This window comes from Chironomus tepperi, unplaced genomic scaffold, assembly GCF_022539635.2.
Source record: "Chironomus tepperi strain 1889 unplaced genomic scaffold, CSIRO-AGI_Ctep_v1 contig_337, whole genome shotgun sequence".
In the NCBI taxonomy this organism is placed as follows: domain Eukaryota; kingdom Metazoa; phylum Arthropoda; class Insecta; order Diptera; family Chironomidae; genus Chironomus; species Chironomus tepperi.
Genome location: NW_027226459.1, coordinates 203428 through 221970, shown reverse-complemented (window position 1 = coordinate 221970; position 18543 = coordinate 203428). Strand labels below are relative to the sequence as shown.

Here is an 18543-nt window from a genome sequence, read left to right as displayed (position 1 = left end):
CAGCAATGAATTTCATTCTCGTCTTGTTCATTCCATGATGTTCTTTAAAGACATGCTGATATGATAGATAAAAAAATGTACAGAACGGTGAAGTTGTGAGAGTTTTTAAAGATGTGGAGAGTGAGAAAATTGAATTTTAAATATTCTGATTATGTGTACGTGGATTATATATTATTGATGTGATGCTTGCGCCTTTTAAATGAAGATTATTGAAAGGCTTTGCAGTTGCTATTTAGTTAATATGAAAATTAAACTAGGGATGCAACTTTTTAAATCATTTATTAAAACTTTGGATTATTTTCATATATTTTAAAGTTAAGCATTATATTAAATTCGAATTAATTTTCTTATTTTCAATAGATCATACAAGTACGAGAATTAATGAGAATATAACATTAGTTATTTGTTATAACATAAGCAATTTAAATATATTATGAAATCATTTAATATGACGGAAATACTTTTCTATACGGATTGGATTCTTATGGATCTGTAAGGACTACACATATTCCAGATATCTAAACGAAGATAAATCAGTACATAGATTGGATATACGCTGAAGTTCTTCGTTTTTAATTCTTTTCCTAGAAATTATTTCATCATACTGAATTATAGCATACGTTTATTTGAGATGAGACTTTAAAACAGTGGTGGACAACCTTTTTTGTGTTACGGCACACTTTTGTGGTAAGACACGACCAAAAACGCGCACAGCATGTAGTTTATGACACTTCTAAAACACAGCGCGGCATTCAGGTTGCCCCCCACTGCTTTAAAATTATAACTATGTTATTTTTCAACGGTTATATATAACATTGAGCTCTTTTGTTATACTTTTGGTATCTTCATCGAATTTTTTTCTAATAAAACAGTCTTTATTCAGCGGTTGAGTTGTAAATAGCAACTTAAATTCTAAATTTAAATTTATTCAAAAATTTGAGTGTTGAAAATAATTGGAAAATATAATAAAATGACTTGAATTTGGATGTGAATATAGTGATAAAATACTTAGTTTGTTGAATTTCAGTAATTTGGAATGAATTCTTTATAAAATTAATTTAAAGTTAACTTTCCCAGAAAGCACGTGGCGTAAAAATGGCTGAAAATCTGGCCCAATAATGTCTTAACTCTGACTTGAGATCGGATCATATCGATCAACCTTTAGGCCAGAGTAATGTTAAACTGATACCAGATTTTCGGCAATTTCTACGCCGTTTGTTCTCCTAGTTTGACTAAGAGCATTCGATACTGACTACGCCCTTGAGTCACGATCATTTATTAAATAAATATTGGCGTCTGTCCAAGTTAACTTAAATATAATTTTCTTAGAAACGATTAAAGCTGAAAAATTACTCAGCATAGTGAAATAATCAACGAAAAAAGAAACATTCGCAAGTGCTGATAACAGTTATCACAGAATTATTTTATAAACACAAAATAGTGAACAAAGTTCAATTTAAAAATGGAAAATATCGAAATAATTAATGAAAATTGTGTAATTAACACCGATGATGACTACAATTTATGTTGTGGAGCTCCCAGCCATCCAATTTATAAATATGAAGTTGAGTCTTTTCCTGAAGTTTTATTAAAAATTAATTCCAACCCAGGTGACCCATCATCTGTGAATTTTGAAGAATATATTTTCATTATCACTCAAAAATTGGATAAGAAACCGGACATAACATCATTTTTGTGTAATTTAAAATTGGCACAAGCTATTTTGATAACATTTCAAACGTGTGATAGCACAACGATATTTTGGAAGTTATCTAGTGACGACAAGTTAAAATCTGTGGATCTGGATAGCATATCAGCTGAGTTTTGTAGACAATTTCTAGCAAAAGAAATTAAGAAAGGCAGAAATGGTAAGTTGATATTAATAGTTAGACATTGATGTACACGTTATAACAATGATATGATATGTAGATCTAGGTACGACGGTTTACTTAGAACCATGCGTCAGCGAATTGAGCAAAATATCCAGGTTTGCTTTGACATGGTTTTAAGTAAACTGCCGCCTCGATGTCGTTGACTATGAACAAAGTATCAATTCCTTTGTAGAATATTAATTGCCATTTAAATTACAGGAATCTTAGATAACTTCAGCTATAGGTCAGAATTTGATCTGAAGCATATTGGAAGTGAAAATGGACGAAATCTTTTGATCCTCGCTGCAATGAACAGCCAAAATGATGTGGTTGAAAATCTAATAGGACACAATCTTGATGTTAATCATGAAGACATCAGTGGATGCAATGCGATTGAAAAGGTTTGGGAAAACTATTTAAATGACGATAGTGATAAAGTGGAAATTGAGAAAATCATGTTAAGCTTATTAAGAGCAAATTCAAAATTTCCAAGGGCTTGTTATACAGTTAATAATAATGAGATACATTTTGAATTTATTAAGGCTCCTAAACAAGTTAGAGACTTCATAATCAAATGTGAAAACATTCATGACATGTCCATAGTATCCGAATATGAGAAGATTGAAAAGGAATTGGCCAAAGAACCTAACATGAAGTACTTTTACAATAGAAATAATAAATCCCTTATGGCACATGCTTTAAGTTCGGGAAAAATGCCAGTATGCAAATTACTTATATCCTTAAGAGTAAGCATAGGACAGCATGAGATCGATGACCTTGAGGAACTTTATACAGCCCTAAATGATCCTCAAAAGAAAGCATTGCAGTCAGAGCATCGATCAAATGCAATTGAACTTCCAAAATTACACATCACGACATTGTTGATGCTTTCTAAAATTGGAATTAATGATCGACAACATGAAGAACATTGGAACTGTATAGAAGAAGCTTTTAAAGTAATTGATACTGTTGAGTCATGCTCTAAAATTCTTAAAATCGCAGCAATATACAAAAAGTTCACAATTTACTTTGACTTTGATCATGAGACGATTTACTATTTGGATCCAAAAAGTAAACCAGGATCATTAGCTAGAATCTATGGCATTAATACAGTTTATATAGGAGCAAAGCATTTAAATGATGAAATTAGAAAGTATGAAGTTTATGGTGCCATAATTCATGAGTTATGTCATTTTGCAGTATTTGTTACATATATTAATGGCTTTAATCCATATCCAATGGGCTTATCAAATGAAAAAACTCAATTTATCGAAGCTGTTGATCAATGTATCGAGAATAAAGAGATTGAGGAGTTCATTATCGGAACTGTCTTGGAATATTCTGAAAAGCTACAGCATTCTGAATTTATAGTAAGACCTGTCCAAATGATGATGCATTATTATGATCAAACACCAAGTATGGCAGCTATAAACTCAGAATTACTTAATGAACGTCGACTAAAATTTGAGAAATTATTCAAATATCATCAAGATGTTGTTGAGAAAGACTTTGATGAGTTATTAAAAATATTTAAAATATTCCTGGATGATAAACAGCCTATAACATATGATGAGCTTACTGGACCATGGAAAGCGAGAATTTTACATTCAAACATAAATTTCCAAGGTCAAATTACTTCTTTTAACGATGTAATTCAAGAAGATCATGAAATATTGAAGCTTATGACGGCAAAACAGATTCGTGAAATGTTATGGGAAGGCAAAAGCATTGAAATTGCAGACGAAATAAGATCAAATGAAGGAAATAATCTAGCAGAGAGGAACTTTATTGATTGCAATAGCGATATATCCCACATAAAGAAGGAAGAAGTGAAGAATGTCGATGAAATTATATCACATGTAGAAGAATCGCAGACATTTATCCTTTCTGATGCTCCTGGTGCTGGAAAAACGACAGCATTCAAATGTTTGGCACTAAAACTTAAGTCAAAGTACAAAAGCTGTTGGGTATCGATGATTGAGTTGAGAAAATGTCAAGATATTTTTAAGAAATTTGATGAGAAAAATATTCCAATTGAACGTGTTGAGCAGATGCTTCTTCAGATCTTAAATCTCGAGCCTCTTGAAGCTGAAATATTCAAAAAATTGTTCATCAATAATAAAGTAATTTTCCTTTTTGATGCTGTTGATGAAATCAGCCCACATTTTAATAAATTCATAATCGACGTCCTTAAGAGAATCAAAAAAGACACTCAAAATCAGATTCTAGTCTCGTCAAGACCACATCATGGAAAACAATTGACTGAAAAACTCAATGTTAAGCCATTTAGACTTGTTCCTTTCTCATGGAAGGAAAAGGAAGGCTTCATTCTGAAAATGTTGCAAAATTCGGAAAATTACGACGATAACAAAAAAGATGAAGTTCTTAATGACTTCAGCATATTCTTTAAATCTATTAAAAATATTGGATATTTCAATTATGACATCGACAATCCATTAATGGTCAAAATAATCACTGAACTGTATAAAGATGATCAAATTGACTTGAAGAAACAATCATTGGATTTGTATGAAATATTTGAAAAAATTGAAATGAGTCATAAGGAACAAGTTGATACGAAAGTTGCTTTTAAGGATCGCGATCCATTCAGCACAATTTCACTTGAAAAAGTTCATCAAGCATTGGCATTACTGTTGCTATATGCGATGCAAAAAGATGAATTAAATGAAACTTACATCATTGGAATGTGGAATGAAAATAAGAAGGACTTAACAGCTGAACGAATTCAACGTTACGGATTTGTCAGAATTGGATTTGATTTTAAAGTAAATGACAATTTTGCTTTGGACTTTACTCATCGAACTTATGCTGAGTTTTTTGTCGCCAAATTTATGTTAACATTTTTGTTTAATGTTGAAGATTATATGAAGGATGAAGAACTAGTAAAGGTTATTAAGGTCATTAAAGTATTTGTGAACATGGATACAATTGATAATATTTTTGGATTCATCATGTGCTACATGAAAAATGAAGCAGAAGGACGAAGATTTGTTCTTAAAAAGAGAATTAAGCAATTAATTTTAAAAGAATTTAATGAGATAAAAAATGGATTATTTTTTGATCCTAACACTGAACAGTTGTTGTTTTTGAAATTCTTTTCGGTATTTTTCATCCGAGAACAAGCAGTTTTGAATGATTTTTGGCTTCTGGACAAGGAACAAAATATGCTGCGGATAATTTTAATTGAAACAGATGTTATAGGATATTTTAAACTTCATAACTTATTAGAGACATTATCAATCTCTTTCGGTGAGAATTGGCATCAAGTATTCAACAAAAGTCAACAAAGCTTGATCAAAAGTGAAGAAATTGGTGAAATTGAAGGAAATCAAAACTTTTCGTCAAACAATTCAACAAAAATTTGTTAAAATTTTTGAATTATTTTGAGAAAAATTTCAAAATTCATGAAAAGATTACAATTTGCAGAAATAAGGTTTTTACTTATGAAGGAGTCCACTTGATAGAAATAAATCAAATGAAGAAGATGCTGTCAATGCATGCAGATTTATCAAAAAAAGACAATCGACTATTAGTTGACCTTATAATTACATTTATCAAATTCAGGACTGATGAAGGCAGTTTAATATATTTGGCAGACAATCTTAAAGAACTTTTAAACAATGATGAAGAAAGCATAGGAAAAGTTCTGTTTCATGACTACCATAGAGACAATCATCCAATATTCAGAGCAGTCAAATTCAAAAATCAAGAAATGTTCCAAAAATTTAGAGTTCTTTATGATTCTTATAAAGCTTCAAATGACAGCGTTAAAGACATCTTTACTAAAGACAACAACTTACTATACCTGGCTACACTGACACCTAACAAAATGTCGACTGAACTTATTTCATTTGTAAAGGAAATTTATGGATCAGATCATGAAAAATTCATTAAAAGCTTTGAGCCCAGTCCGCTTTACGAGTACTAAGCCTAGTTTTGAGGATAAAAAGAAATTCAAAACTGTTAAGAAATTAATATTGGGATACTATAATAACAATGAGAAAACAACTAATCTTTGGAAGCACTTATTGACTTTTGGTCACTTATCGTTTTCAGCACCATTGTTGCCTGCAATAAGGAAACGAAATGTAGTTCAATTTGAAAATAATCTTAAAATTTATGATGAATATGAAATTTCATGGGAAAATGTAACGAATTTGAATATAATCATTAATATTGCAACGGAATTATTCTTAAACATGACTAAAGAAACCTACGAAGTCTACAAAAAGTTCCTATTCACACTTTTCAATTCAAATAAAGATCATGTCAAGGAACCTGAATTTTATCATACGAAAAAAGGCAAACCAAAAATTAGCCAAAATTTTTCAAATTCATCTTCTGATCTCATCTTTAGATGCGTCTATTTTTTCAAATTAGAACTTTTATGGATGGAGGAAAAATTTAACTATTTTGAGAAATTTCTGTACGATTATTTCAATAATGATGAAGATCAAGTCAAGGAAATCATGAATGCTGTGATGTTTTGTGAAGAATTTAAAGATTATTTAAAACATCCATTTGTGAGGCCAATTGAAAGGAAAATGCATATGAATTCAAAAAAATCAGCAACCTTTATGAAAAGTACAAATCTTCTGATGAGGAACTAAGAAATATGTTTAAATTATCTGATGGTGTAAGTAATTTTGTATATATTTTAATTTATTTAACTTACTCTTTATAGTTCTATAAAGCTATAGCATATCATAATAGCAAAAAAAATAACTAATGACTATGATCCTATTCAGAGTTGTCAGATTAATAAAAAAATAAAAAATAATAAAAAAATCGTATTTGTTGTAAATTCTACAAAAGAACATCCATGCGACTCTTCCGCATACAGAAAACTGCTTAATAGATTCAATGTTAGCAAGTTAAACTGAACTTCATCATTGTTCCTTGTCATGAAACTTTTAGAGCTCTAGGATCGTTAATAATTTTAAATAATATTACTATTATAATTCCAGATATTTTGCTTCATAATGGGCGGGATGTCAAATGAGATTTATCCAGCATTTTTGAAACTAATTCAAAACAATTTTGGTCAAGTTAAGGAACAGCTAGTGGACTGCATCAATCACAAATTAATTTTCAAAGTCATTTCTATTGAAGAAAAATTTAATTTTATGATAAAATTTTTAAACGATTTTTTTGGAACCGATGAAGGTTTAAAATTTGAATTTATAAGAAAATTTTTATTTTTTAAGTACGATCAAGAACTTTGTCCTTTGGTAAAAGTTTTATATACTAGTAGTATTGATTATTTGAATACAATTTATGGACTTTATAGGGATTATAAAATGTCATGGGAAGAGATTCAAAATATATTCAAAGAAATGAGTTTAATTATAAGCATTTTCAATCGTGTAACTGAGGAAAGTTATGAAACAGTTACGAATTTTATAAAGAAGTCTTTAAAAATAATCCAGAATTATTAAAAGAATGTATTAACAAAAGTCTGGTCAGATATAAGCCAAATACTTTTAAAAAGTTGAAATTATTTGAGAAATTTGTGTTTGAAATTTTTGATGATAATCAAGCAAAAGCTAGAGAATGTATTAAACACATTTGGTTCAGTGAAGAAAACAGAGAAATTCGCAATGCAATACATGAAAAAGATTCAAATGATTTGAAATTAGCGATTGAAATGTAAAAAAATTTTCAGATAATCCAGAAGAAATTCAAGAACATTTTATTAAATGCGAAATTTCATCAAATATATTTACAGACTACATGTCGGATGAAATGTATGAAATTTTAAAATTATTCATACTTGAAATATTCTCATCAAATCTTAAAAACTTTAAAACATTCATTAAAACTGATAATATTTTAGACATTATTAAAAATGAAGAGAAATTTAAATCATTTGAAAGTTTAATTTTTGAATATTTTGATAAAAATGAGCTTTTGGCTAAAGATTTGATTAATAAAATCCTATACAAAACTTGTAAAGGAGATTCTTTAGGAATTGACAAAGACACGCCAATTTATCAATTTGAAAGAATTAAAAATGCTTACATAAAGCATAAAAATTCATGGTCTGAGTTTTTTGAGAAAATATTAAAACTTCCAGATGTCAAATTTGATTCACTAAAGAAATTTATGATTGAAGTTTTTGAGTCAAATGAAGATCTGATTGACTGCATTGGCAAGAATAACAGACATGAAATTATTGGAAGAACAGAAAATTACAGATCATTTGTGAAATTCCTCATGAGATATTTTGAAGGCAATAATGATAAAAGAACTCAATTTTTACAAGAATTCGTAAATAATGAATATGAAGACAGTCCACATCCATTGCTGACAATTGTTAAGGAAAATGATCTGTATAAATGTTCAGCTGCCTTTAAGATTTATTCAAAATATCCTGAATTTTTATTGGAACCAAATCTTTTTTTCAAAATTTTATCAAGCATAGGTGATAAAGGATATGATCCATTTTTGGAATATTTGAAAAATAATTTCATTTCTGACAAGTCAGAGATAATTGACTGCATGAATAGTGGTATAGAATATTTAGAAATTTGGCAAGAGCAGCAATTTGAAAAGTTTCATAAATTTTTGACAGATTTTTTCGAAAATGATAAAGATTTAATTAGAATATACATCAGAAAAATACTATTTTACAGTTATGAAGCTAACTGTCACCCACTAGTTCAAGTTTTACAGTCAAATGATTTACAAGGGTTTGAAAAACTAGTTAATAAATACATTGAATATAAAGAATCGGATGAAGAGTTGCAAGAGATTTTTGAGAACATTTCAAGTTACATTTATAGCAATTTGGATTATAAAACATTTTCGTTATTTAAAGAATTAATGCAGACAATTTTTGGAATGAATAATCCAGATATACTGACCATATTTGAACAATTTATGCCTGTAAATGAAATCTAATGAAATAAGGCAAAACTTATTTAATTGAAATAATTATTAATATTTAGTCGACAAGAAACATGCTGATGATTATGCTTATAAAATTGTACATGCTATAGTATATTGATTATTGAATATTTGTTGTACGTCGAATTTAGAATAACATTAATAAATGAATTTAATGAAATTAAATAAATGCATTTAATAAAACTTACTTTTCCTAATCTGTATCCTCTTTCTTTTTCAAACATATTTATTTCAGAATTTACGATACTTGAAATTCAAGTCTTGAATAGGGCTTATTAATTATAGTTATAAATTAATTTAGATAATTTAGAACAGTGTTTATTAAATACATATAAAATATACCAATTATTTGATTTTTATTTACTTTAAAATAATTTTCTAAATTACATTTCTTATTTCAAACTGTTGTGGCGCAATGTTGGCTTCAAAAAATCTTGAATTCCTGTATAGTTGTGTTGAATTGTTTGTGGTACTTTTGTGCTTGACTCCGATATTGAAGTTTCTATTGACGAGTTCACAATTTTAAGAAAATTTTCTAAAATATTTTTTGGATCATAATATCCCTTCATTAAATCAAAAACATTTAAGTTTGTAGGCACAATTATTTGATGTAAAAATTTTTCTAAATTTTCTTGACGATTTTCAAAAGTTGATTTTAAAAAATCAATAAATTTTTCGTTACATCTCTTATGAAATATGTAAATTGGCAGAAAATCGGATGTACTTGAGGTAATTATATTTTGAATTTCTGTATCATTAAAATATGTTTTATAAAATTTTGAGGTTTTTGAAACTATACTGCTGTATATGCCAAAGCCAGAATTAAAAAGAAGATTTAATTTAATACTAGAATCTACAATTGATGGTTTTTGAGTCAATAAAAATGTCTTTTGTTGCTCGCGGGTTGTGTGATTAACAAAATAATTCCATAATATATCAAATCCATTTTCACCCATATTTCTATACAATACATTAGGTTTTGAAAACAAATCTATTATTTCATCATTTGTAAAGTATTCATCTAATTTTGTTAAATAAAATTCAAGAATCTCAATTATTAAATTATTTTTAGCGGGAGGAAATTTTCAAAAAACCTTTCAAGAATTTCCTTTCGTTCTAAAAATGTAAAATTGTTTTCAACAACTGGCCACAGCTTTTGACTAAATGCATATTCTTTTACATAGGCCTCATCTGTGTCAAAAGTTATTAATTCTACGATAATTTTTGATTCTAATAATTCCTTAATTTCATTTTTTTCCAAATTTCTTGAAATATATTCGAAACCGTCAACAGCATCAAGGATTTCTGACATTTTTTCATCCAATTGATACTCATCATGAATCATAATTTTTTGTTCATTATAATTCATTTTTAAACAATATAAACTATATAAAATTACTCCTTTTTGATTTTTACCAAATAAAAATTTTCGATATTCATCCTCAGTCAAGTATGGACGGACAAGATTTCTTATTAAAACAAGATCATATTGCCTATTAAACATATAACTATAACTGAATAATTTAGTATATAAAGTACTATTTTCAACAATTTGAAGTAATTTTTTCAAAACTTTGAGATCCTTTTTGAGAAAATTAAATACTAGCGGAAAGATTTCTCCGCCATGAATTTCTAATTGAGTCAAAAATGAATTTTCAAATTTTTCTATAAACATTTTTGAAATTTTCTTGTTGAAATTCGTTTTGTTTTTCAATTTCCTATTGTTTAGTTGAAGAAAGCAATTAAGAAATAAATGAACACCCGGAAAGTACGTAGAATGATGCCAAACATGAACTCTATACTCTGTTTCCATATCAGATAGTTCTTCAGTTGTATCATAAATATTTTCAATCAAATACTGTGCAATGAAAAATTCTGCAAATGTTCTATGTGCAAATTTAAAGTTTTTTGGACCATTGATGTACAAAATGCCCATTCTTGATATTTCGTCACTTGTTAATTCTTCTGGAATCTCTTCACGCATCATTTTCAATTTTAAAGAGTAAAAGTAAGCAAGAGAATGATGTTCGATTTGAAATTCACTTTTCATTGCATATGATTGATAAACTTTAAGCATATCAAAATTTCGATGTTCCGTTATAAAACCAACTAAAAATTCTTTTGCAAAATCATTTTCTTTCCAAATATGAATTTTCTTTAAAATGAATTTTCGATAAATTTCGTATAAATTTTCATTTTCATAAATTTCGACATCATTGTAAACCAACTCTGTGATCATTAAAAGCAATAACGGAGTGTCAAAAACCTTTACAAATTTTGTTGAGCTTGAAATTTTTAGAACCTTTTTTATATATTTTTGAAAATCAGACAGTCGAACTTGTTGTGACTTTAAAAATTCTATAATAAAATTTTCCTGTTCTATTTCATCAAAAGGAACCAAAGAGTAAGTTTTCGTCATAAATTCTGACTTTAACTGGTCTGAATATAATGGCCTTGTGCAAATAAATTGTACATTTGTCGTGGAAATTTGAATTAATTTTAAAATTTTAATAACTTCGTCACTGTATTCAGGTGAAATTTCATCAAAACCATTCCATAATAAAATAGCATTGCCTGAATCAAATGATTCCTCAAATATTTCTCTTTCAAATTCATTTTTCTGATCTAATTTAAATATTTTTTCCAATATTTTTTTCACATCTTTTATATTATTTACATTTTTATATAATGATTTATGGTCTTTTAAATCAATATATGAAACCCATTTAATAGGAAATTTCTGCTTAATTATTATCGACATTTGCTCAAAAGTTGTGGTTTTTCCAGTTCCTGCTTCTGATGATAAAATGCAAATTTTGGATTCAATTGCTTTATCAATTAAATAATTAAAACTAAATTGCAGTGATTTGTAAGAAAATAACGAATCAAGAGTTTCACTATTGTATGTAATCTTGAAATCAGAATTAGTGAGAATTCTATATTGTTCGATTCTTTTAATACGATTAATTTCTGCATCTTGAGATGCATTTTCCCTTTTTGTAAATTCTTGATAAAACCTATAAAAATAATTATTTTCCGAAGTATTACTTAAATTTAGCTTAGCTATATCAACTTTTTCTATAAAATTATAATAAATCTCGAATATATTTTCATCCCAAAATCTCCTCTCGACATAAAAGTTAGTATCATTTGAAATCATTTTATGAATAATAAAATCTTTTTCACTTAAAATATTCAAAATTTGATCAGAACTTAAAGAATTGAAAGCTGTTGGATATAAATCGTAAATTTCTTCAACTTTTAAACTTTCATTTTGAAAATTTAAATTTGATTTTAAAACTTTTTCTTTTAATTTTCTCGTTAAATTTTGCCAATCATGTGTTATGAGTTCATCTAAATAATGATAATGAGGATCATTGAAATTTAAAGTTTCACCTTTGAGCATTTGCGAAATATGATCGGATGTCAAATTATTATAAATTGGAGAATTTCGAATAAACAAGTCTTGCAATTGAACTTCTACATTTTTATAATATACTGAAGCATTCAAACTTTTACCTTACCAGCATCAGAAAGATCACTAAACCTATAAAATGGACTATAAAATATTGAACGAGTTATAAAAAATCCAGCAACAATAACAATTAATGATACAATAATTGTCACTACAAGAATTATTTTGTTTTTTAAAATTTTTTGTTCCATTCGTTGAATTTCCTTTTCAATCCTTGGAAGTGCCTTTTCCAAATCAGCAACGACTTTATGCTCATAAAAATCAAAAAGTTCTCTGAAATTCTGTCTTACTTCCTTCAACTTTTCAGGTTGATTGTGATACAAAGCCATTAAATGAGGAACTCGAACTATTAGCTCAGCATGATGCATTTTTCGGGGATATCTAAATGCTAAGTCAATAAGCAACTCCTTATCTCGATTTTGTTCACAAATTTTAGCGATCGCTGCAAATTCACGTCGTTGTTCTTGATCATTTGGTTTGTATGGTCTCGCTCTATTCCTGTAGACTAAATTCATTGCATAATGACATAGTTCATGAGCTATTGTCCCAAAAGTTTCATTCTCTGTTGATTGATCTATTAAAAAACCGGCAGCAACACAAATCACACCTTTGTATAAAATAGACCTCTCATATTAGAATCAGCTGTTGGATCAACCACATCTATCGTCGTTGACTTAAAATCGAAGATTAATTGCAATTTTTTTGACGCTGCTGCTATCATGAGAATAATTCGTATGAACGGATTTTGATTGAGAATTCCAAAAGCATATTGAACTAAGTTAAGGTTAGATTTGACATTTGTATCATCATGAGATAATGATGAACAGTTCACTAAGCCAGTCAAATGTTTTTCTGGCATATGAATCGAGTTTTTAAAATGAATTTTTCTTAGCATTTCGCGCTCGTCTTCACTAAAATATTTCCAAAAGTCATGAAAAACTTCGTGTCTTCCTAGAAAGACTTTACGTGTAGTTAATAGCTGATACATGTCAATTTGTTTATTATTTAATGCAAATTTAGCTGCTGATTCATTTAATCTGTTATAAAACGGGTGTATAGTTTCCGACTGATTCAAAATATTGTTAATTTTATTTTCGTCATTGTCAATAATCGATGAATGAAGTTCCTCACTTTTTTCGCAAAATGCCCTTAATTCTGGTGAGCATGCATTAATATTAAACTGTTTTGGATAGGTTGTACCAAATTTTAGCAAAGTTAAAATAATATCATCATGATGATGCTCCCATGCTAAGTCTTGGGCAGTAAGGTCGTCATTTCTTCGATGTAATACAGTTTCTAGATTTTGTGTAAGCAGAATTTTTAAAATATCATTCTGGCCTGATTCTGCTGCTAGAAAAAGTAAATTGAAGCCACGATGATCAGCTAGTAAATGAAGCTCAACATTTCCTCCTTTTTCAGCTGATTTTTGGACTGAATTGAGTAAACCTATCATAAAATGAAGTTGTTAATGATGTTGCTGCATAAATATTGATCATCAAAGCCTAATTAAAAGGGAACATGACGAAAAATCTGTCGACAAGCCAGCATGACTCTAAGCTTGATTCAGAATTGATAAAAAACTACTTCAAAAAGATTCACGCCAGCTTTTGGAGCAGATTTATTGTCATTTCGAAGTTAACGCCTTCCGGATAAGTAACCCACTACTAGTAGCCTTGTACCGGATAATAGCAACCCTCACAAGACATACAAACACAAAAAATAAATTATAAGCATTTAAAACTCACCTAAATGACCAGCATCCAATGACGCTGCCAAAAATTTGGCAAGAAAATCATAAAAATTTTGATCATTCATGCTAGGTGTATCAGTATAAGGTGAAATTATAAGAAAATTTGGAATTTCTCTAGATTTCCAAAAAATTGAAAATTTTTCATGATTTTTTGAGGAAATTAGCACCACAATTGATTTATTTTTACATTTTTTGCTTAACTTTTGAACTTCACTTTGTCTTAAATTCTCCCAAACTCCTTCAATTTCAATTTTGAGCAATAAAGTCTCATGATTTTTAGCAAATTCATCTTTAACACTTGGTAAATCGAACACTCGAAGAGCTTCTGTTATATCATTTAAGCCATTAAATGACTTTTCGGTGAATGTGCATGCTGTAGAAGCTATTGATGATTCTATAGCTGCCATCGTGTCTCTTAAAAGTATGTAATTTTCACAAAATATTTAAAAATTCAATTTTTTTCATATAAATCACAAAAACTTTATTTCTAATACACATCTATTCTACTCAGACGTTGAAATAAATCTGATAAGAAGTTCAAAAATACTGATTATTTTGAACCAGCAATATTTGATTAATTTAATTGTATTACTTACACATTAATTTAACAATCAAAACATGACAATCATACGAGATTGACTTTGAGTTTATCGTGCTACTTTAGTTAATTAAATTGGTAATACTTGGAATAATTGAAAAATATTATTGTCCAAAATGTCTTCATGAAACATAGCAAATATATTATTAAATTGAAAAACAAATTTTTAAATTAAGGTTATTGAATTTATTTCACATTTTATTAAAGGTTAAATAGTTGACAAAAATTCATTCACATTTTCAAAATGTGACAAAAAGTTTAAATTGTGTTTTTATTTCTGGTTTAAGTAATCAATCAAGATGATAACAGAAGTAATACATTTTGTTATTTTTACACATGCTCTCCACACAATAATTGAGCATTTTAATTCGCATGATACATGTTTGTTTGAGGAAGTTATTTATTGATTCATTAAAAAAATTTAAAAATTTTATAAATTTATGCAAAAAAGGGAATATTTCGTACAAATTTGGGAATATTTGTGAATATTAGGAAATTTGAAGATCAACTCTATTCCTTATCACTGTTTAGCCTCCTTTTATTCGATTTCATTTTCAGGCATAAATTGTTCAAATATTTTTAATATTTCTTGATTATTTATCCCAAAAATTTTATGAATTAGTTCTTTGAATAATAAAAATGTTTTGGAAAATAAGTTGTTGAAGATAAAAGTTGAAATTTTCTCAAAAATTTCTTGCAATTCTTCATCTGATTCTTTATATTCAATATATTTGTTAACAAGTTTTTCAAACCCCTTAAGTCACTTGACTCCAAGACTTTCAATAGCGGATGACAATTAGCTTCATAACTGTAAAATAGAACTTTTCTGATGCATGTTTTAATTGACTCTTTATCATTTTTGAAAAAATCTATCAAAAATTTATGAAACTTTTCAAATTGCTGCTCTTGCCAAATCTCTAAATATTCTATTCCACTGTTCATGCAGTCAATAAACTCTGACTTATCAGAAAAGAAATTATTTTTCAAATATTCCAAAAATGGATCATATCCTTTATCTCCTATGCTTGATAAAATTTTGAAAAAAAGATTTGGTTTTAATAAAAATTCAGGATATTTTGAATAAACCTTAAATGCAGCTGAACATTTGTATAAATCATTTTCCTCAACAATTGTCAGCAATGGATGTGGACTGTCGACATATTCATTATTAAGGAATTCTTGTAAAAATTGAGTTCTTTTATCATTATTGCCTTCAAAATATTTCATTAAGAATTTCAAAAATGAACTGTAATTTTCTCTTCTTCCAATAATTTCATGTCTGTTATTCTTGCCAATGCAGTCAATCAGATCTTCATTTGACTCAAAAACTTCAATCATAAATTTCTTTAGTGAATCAAATTTGACACTTGGAAGTTTTAATATTTTCTCAAAAAACTCAGACCATGAATTTTTATGCTTTATATAAGCATTTTTAATTCTCTCAAATTGATAGATTGGAGTGTCTTTGTCAATTCCTAAAGAATCTCCAACACACGTTTTGTATAGGACTTTATTAATCAAATCTTTAGCCAGAAGCTCATTTTTTTCAAAATATTCAAAAATTAAACTTTCAAATGATCTAAATTTCTCTTCATTTTTAATAATGTCTAAAATATTATCAGTTTTAATGAATGTTTTAAAGTTTTTAAGATTTGATGAGAATATTTCAAGTATGAACAATTTTAAAATTTCATACATTTCATCTGACATATAATCTGTGAATATAATTGATGAAATTTCGCATTTAATAAAATGTTCTTGAATTTCTTCTGGATTATCTGAATATTTTTTGAACATTTCAATCGCTAACTTCAAATCATTTAAATTTTGTTCATTTATAGCAGTGAAAATTTCTCTGTTATCTTCATTGAACCAAATACATCTAATGCATTCTCTAGCTTTTGCTTGATTATCGTCAAAAATTTCAAACAAGAATTTCTCAAATAATTTCAACTTATTCATATTTTTAAGATTATTTTGCATATTATTGACACAATTTTGAATAATCAATTCTTTTAATAATTCTGGATTACTTTCAAAGACTTCCTTAACAAAATTCGTAACTGTTTCATAACTTTCCTCAGTTACACGATCAAACATGGCTATAAAGAATATCCTTCCTCTGAATATATTTTGAACTTCTTCCCATGATTCTTTATAATCCCTATAAAGTCCATAAACTGTATTTAAATAATCAATACTACATTTTTCCAAAACTTTTATCAAAGGATAAACTCCTTCAAAATAATCAAAAAATAAAATTTTTCTTATAAATTCTAATTTTAAAACTTCATCGGTTCCAAAAAAATCATTTAAAAGTTTTTGCAAAAAATTATAAGTTTCTTCAATAGAAATGACTTTGTAAATTACTCTGTGATTAATACAGTCCACTAGCTGTTCCTTAACTTGGCCAAAAGTGTTTTGAATAAGTTCCAAAAATGCTGGATAAATTTCGTTTGACATGCCGTACATTATGAAGCAAAATACCTGGAATTAAAATAGTAATTTACATTTTTATGGTAATTCAGTCAAATAAATTAAAATAGACACAAAACTACTTACACCATCCGATAATTTAAACATATTTCTCAGTTCCTCATCAGAAGATTTGTACTTTTCATAAAGGTTGCTGATTCTTCTGAACTCATAAGCATTTGCCTTCTCAATCGGCCTCACAAATGGATGTTTTAAAAAATCTTTAAATTCTTCACAAAACATCACAGCATTCATGATTTCCTTGACTTGATCTTCATCATTATTGAAAAATTCGTACAAAAATTTCTCAAAATAGTTAAATTTTTCCTCCATCCATAAAAGTTCTAATTTGAAAAAATAAACGCATCTAAAGATGAGATCAGAAGATGAATTTGAAAAATTTTGGCTAATTGTTGGTTTGCCTGCCATATATCTTCTCGTATGATAAAATTCAGGTTCCTTGACATGATCCTTATTTGCCTTGAATAGTGTGAATAGGAACTTTTTGTAGACTTCGTAGGTTTCCTTAGTCATGTTTAAGAATAATTCCGTTGCAATATTAATGATTATATTCAAATTTGTTACATTTTCCCATGAAATTTCATAATCATCATAAATTTTAAGATTTTTTTCAAATTGAACAACATTTCTCTTCCTTATTGCAGGCAACAGTGGTGCTGAAAACGATAAGTGACCAAAAGTCAATAAGTGCTTCCAAACAAGTTTAGCTTTGGCCTCATTGTTATTATAGTATCCCAATATTAATTTCTTAATAGTTTTAAACTTCTTTTTATCCTCAAAAGCTAGGCTTAGTACTCGTACATCGGATCTGGCCTCAAAGCTTTGGATGAATTTTACATGATCTGATTTATAAATTTCCTTTACAAATGAAATAATTCAGTCGACATTTTGTTGGGTGTCAGTGTAGCCAGGTATAGTAAGTTGTTGTCTTCAGTAAAGATGTCTTTAACGCTGTCATTTGAAGCTTTGTAAGAATCATAAAGAACTTTGAATTTTTGGAACATTTCTTGATTTTTGAATTTGACTGCTCTGAATATTGGATGATTGTCTCTGTGGTAGTTATGAAACAGAACTTTTCGCATGCTTTCTTCATCATTGTTTAAAAGTTCTTTAAGATTGTCTGCCAAATATATCAAACTGTCCTCGTCAGTCCTGAATTTGATAAATGTAATTATAAGGTCAACTAATAGTCGATTGTCTTTTTTTGATAAATCTGCATGCATTGACAGCATCTTCTTCATTTGGTTTATTTCTATCAAGTGGACTCCTTCATAAGCAAAAACCGTATTTCTGCAAATTGTAATCTTTTCATGAATTTTGAAGTTTTTATCAAAATAATCTAAAAATTTTAACAAATTTTTGTTGAATTGTTTGACGGAAAAGTTTTGATTTCCTTCAATTTCACCAATTTCTTCACTTTTTA

At 28.1% G+C, this 18543-nt stretch overlaps 1 protein-coding gene across 1 annotated transcript; it reads left to right on the top strand.

The window, feature by feature from the left end:
- The first annotated feature begins 1395 nt into the window (after positions 1-1395).
- Positions 1396-5873, top strand: LOC139093742 (uncharacterized). The gene is made up of 2 exons (XM_070644569.1): positions 1396-1868; positions 2091-5873. Exons 1-2 carry the CDS (start codon positions 1463-1465, stop codon positions 5258-5260), a joined length of 3576 nt encoding a protein of 1191 aa, XP_070500670.1. The 5' UTR covers positions 1396-1462; the 3' UTR covers positions 5261-5873.
- The last annotated feature ends 12670 nt before the right edge of the window (positions 5874-18543 follow it).

Coding starts and splice junctions, on each gene's coding strand:
- LOC139093742 (XM_070644569.1), top strand. CDS start 1,463: ATGGAAAATATCGAAATAATTAATGAAAATTGTGTAATTAACACCGAT. Junction 1,869..2,090: donor AATTAAGAAAGGCAGAAATG/GTAAGTTGATAT, acceptor TTTAAATTACAG/GAATCTTAGATAACTTCAGC.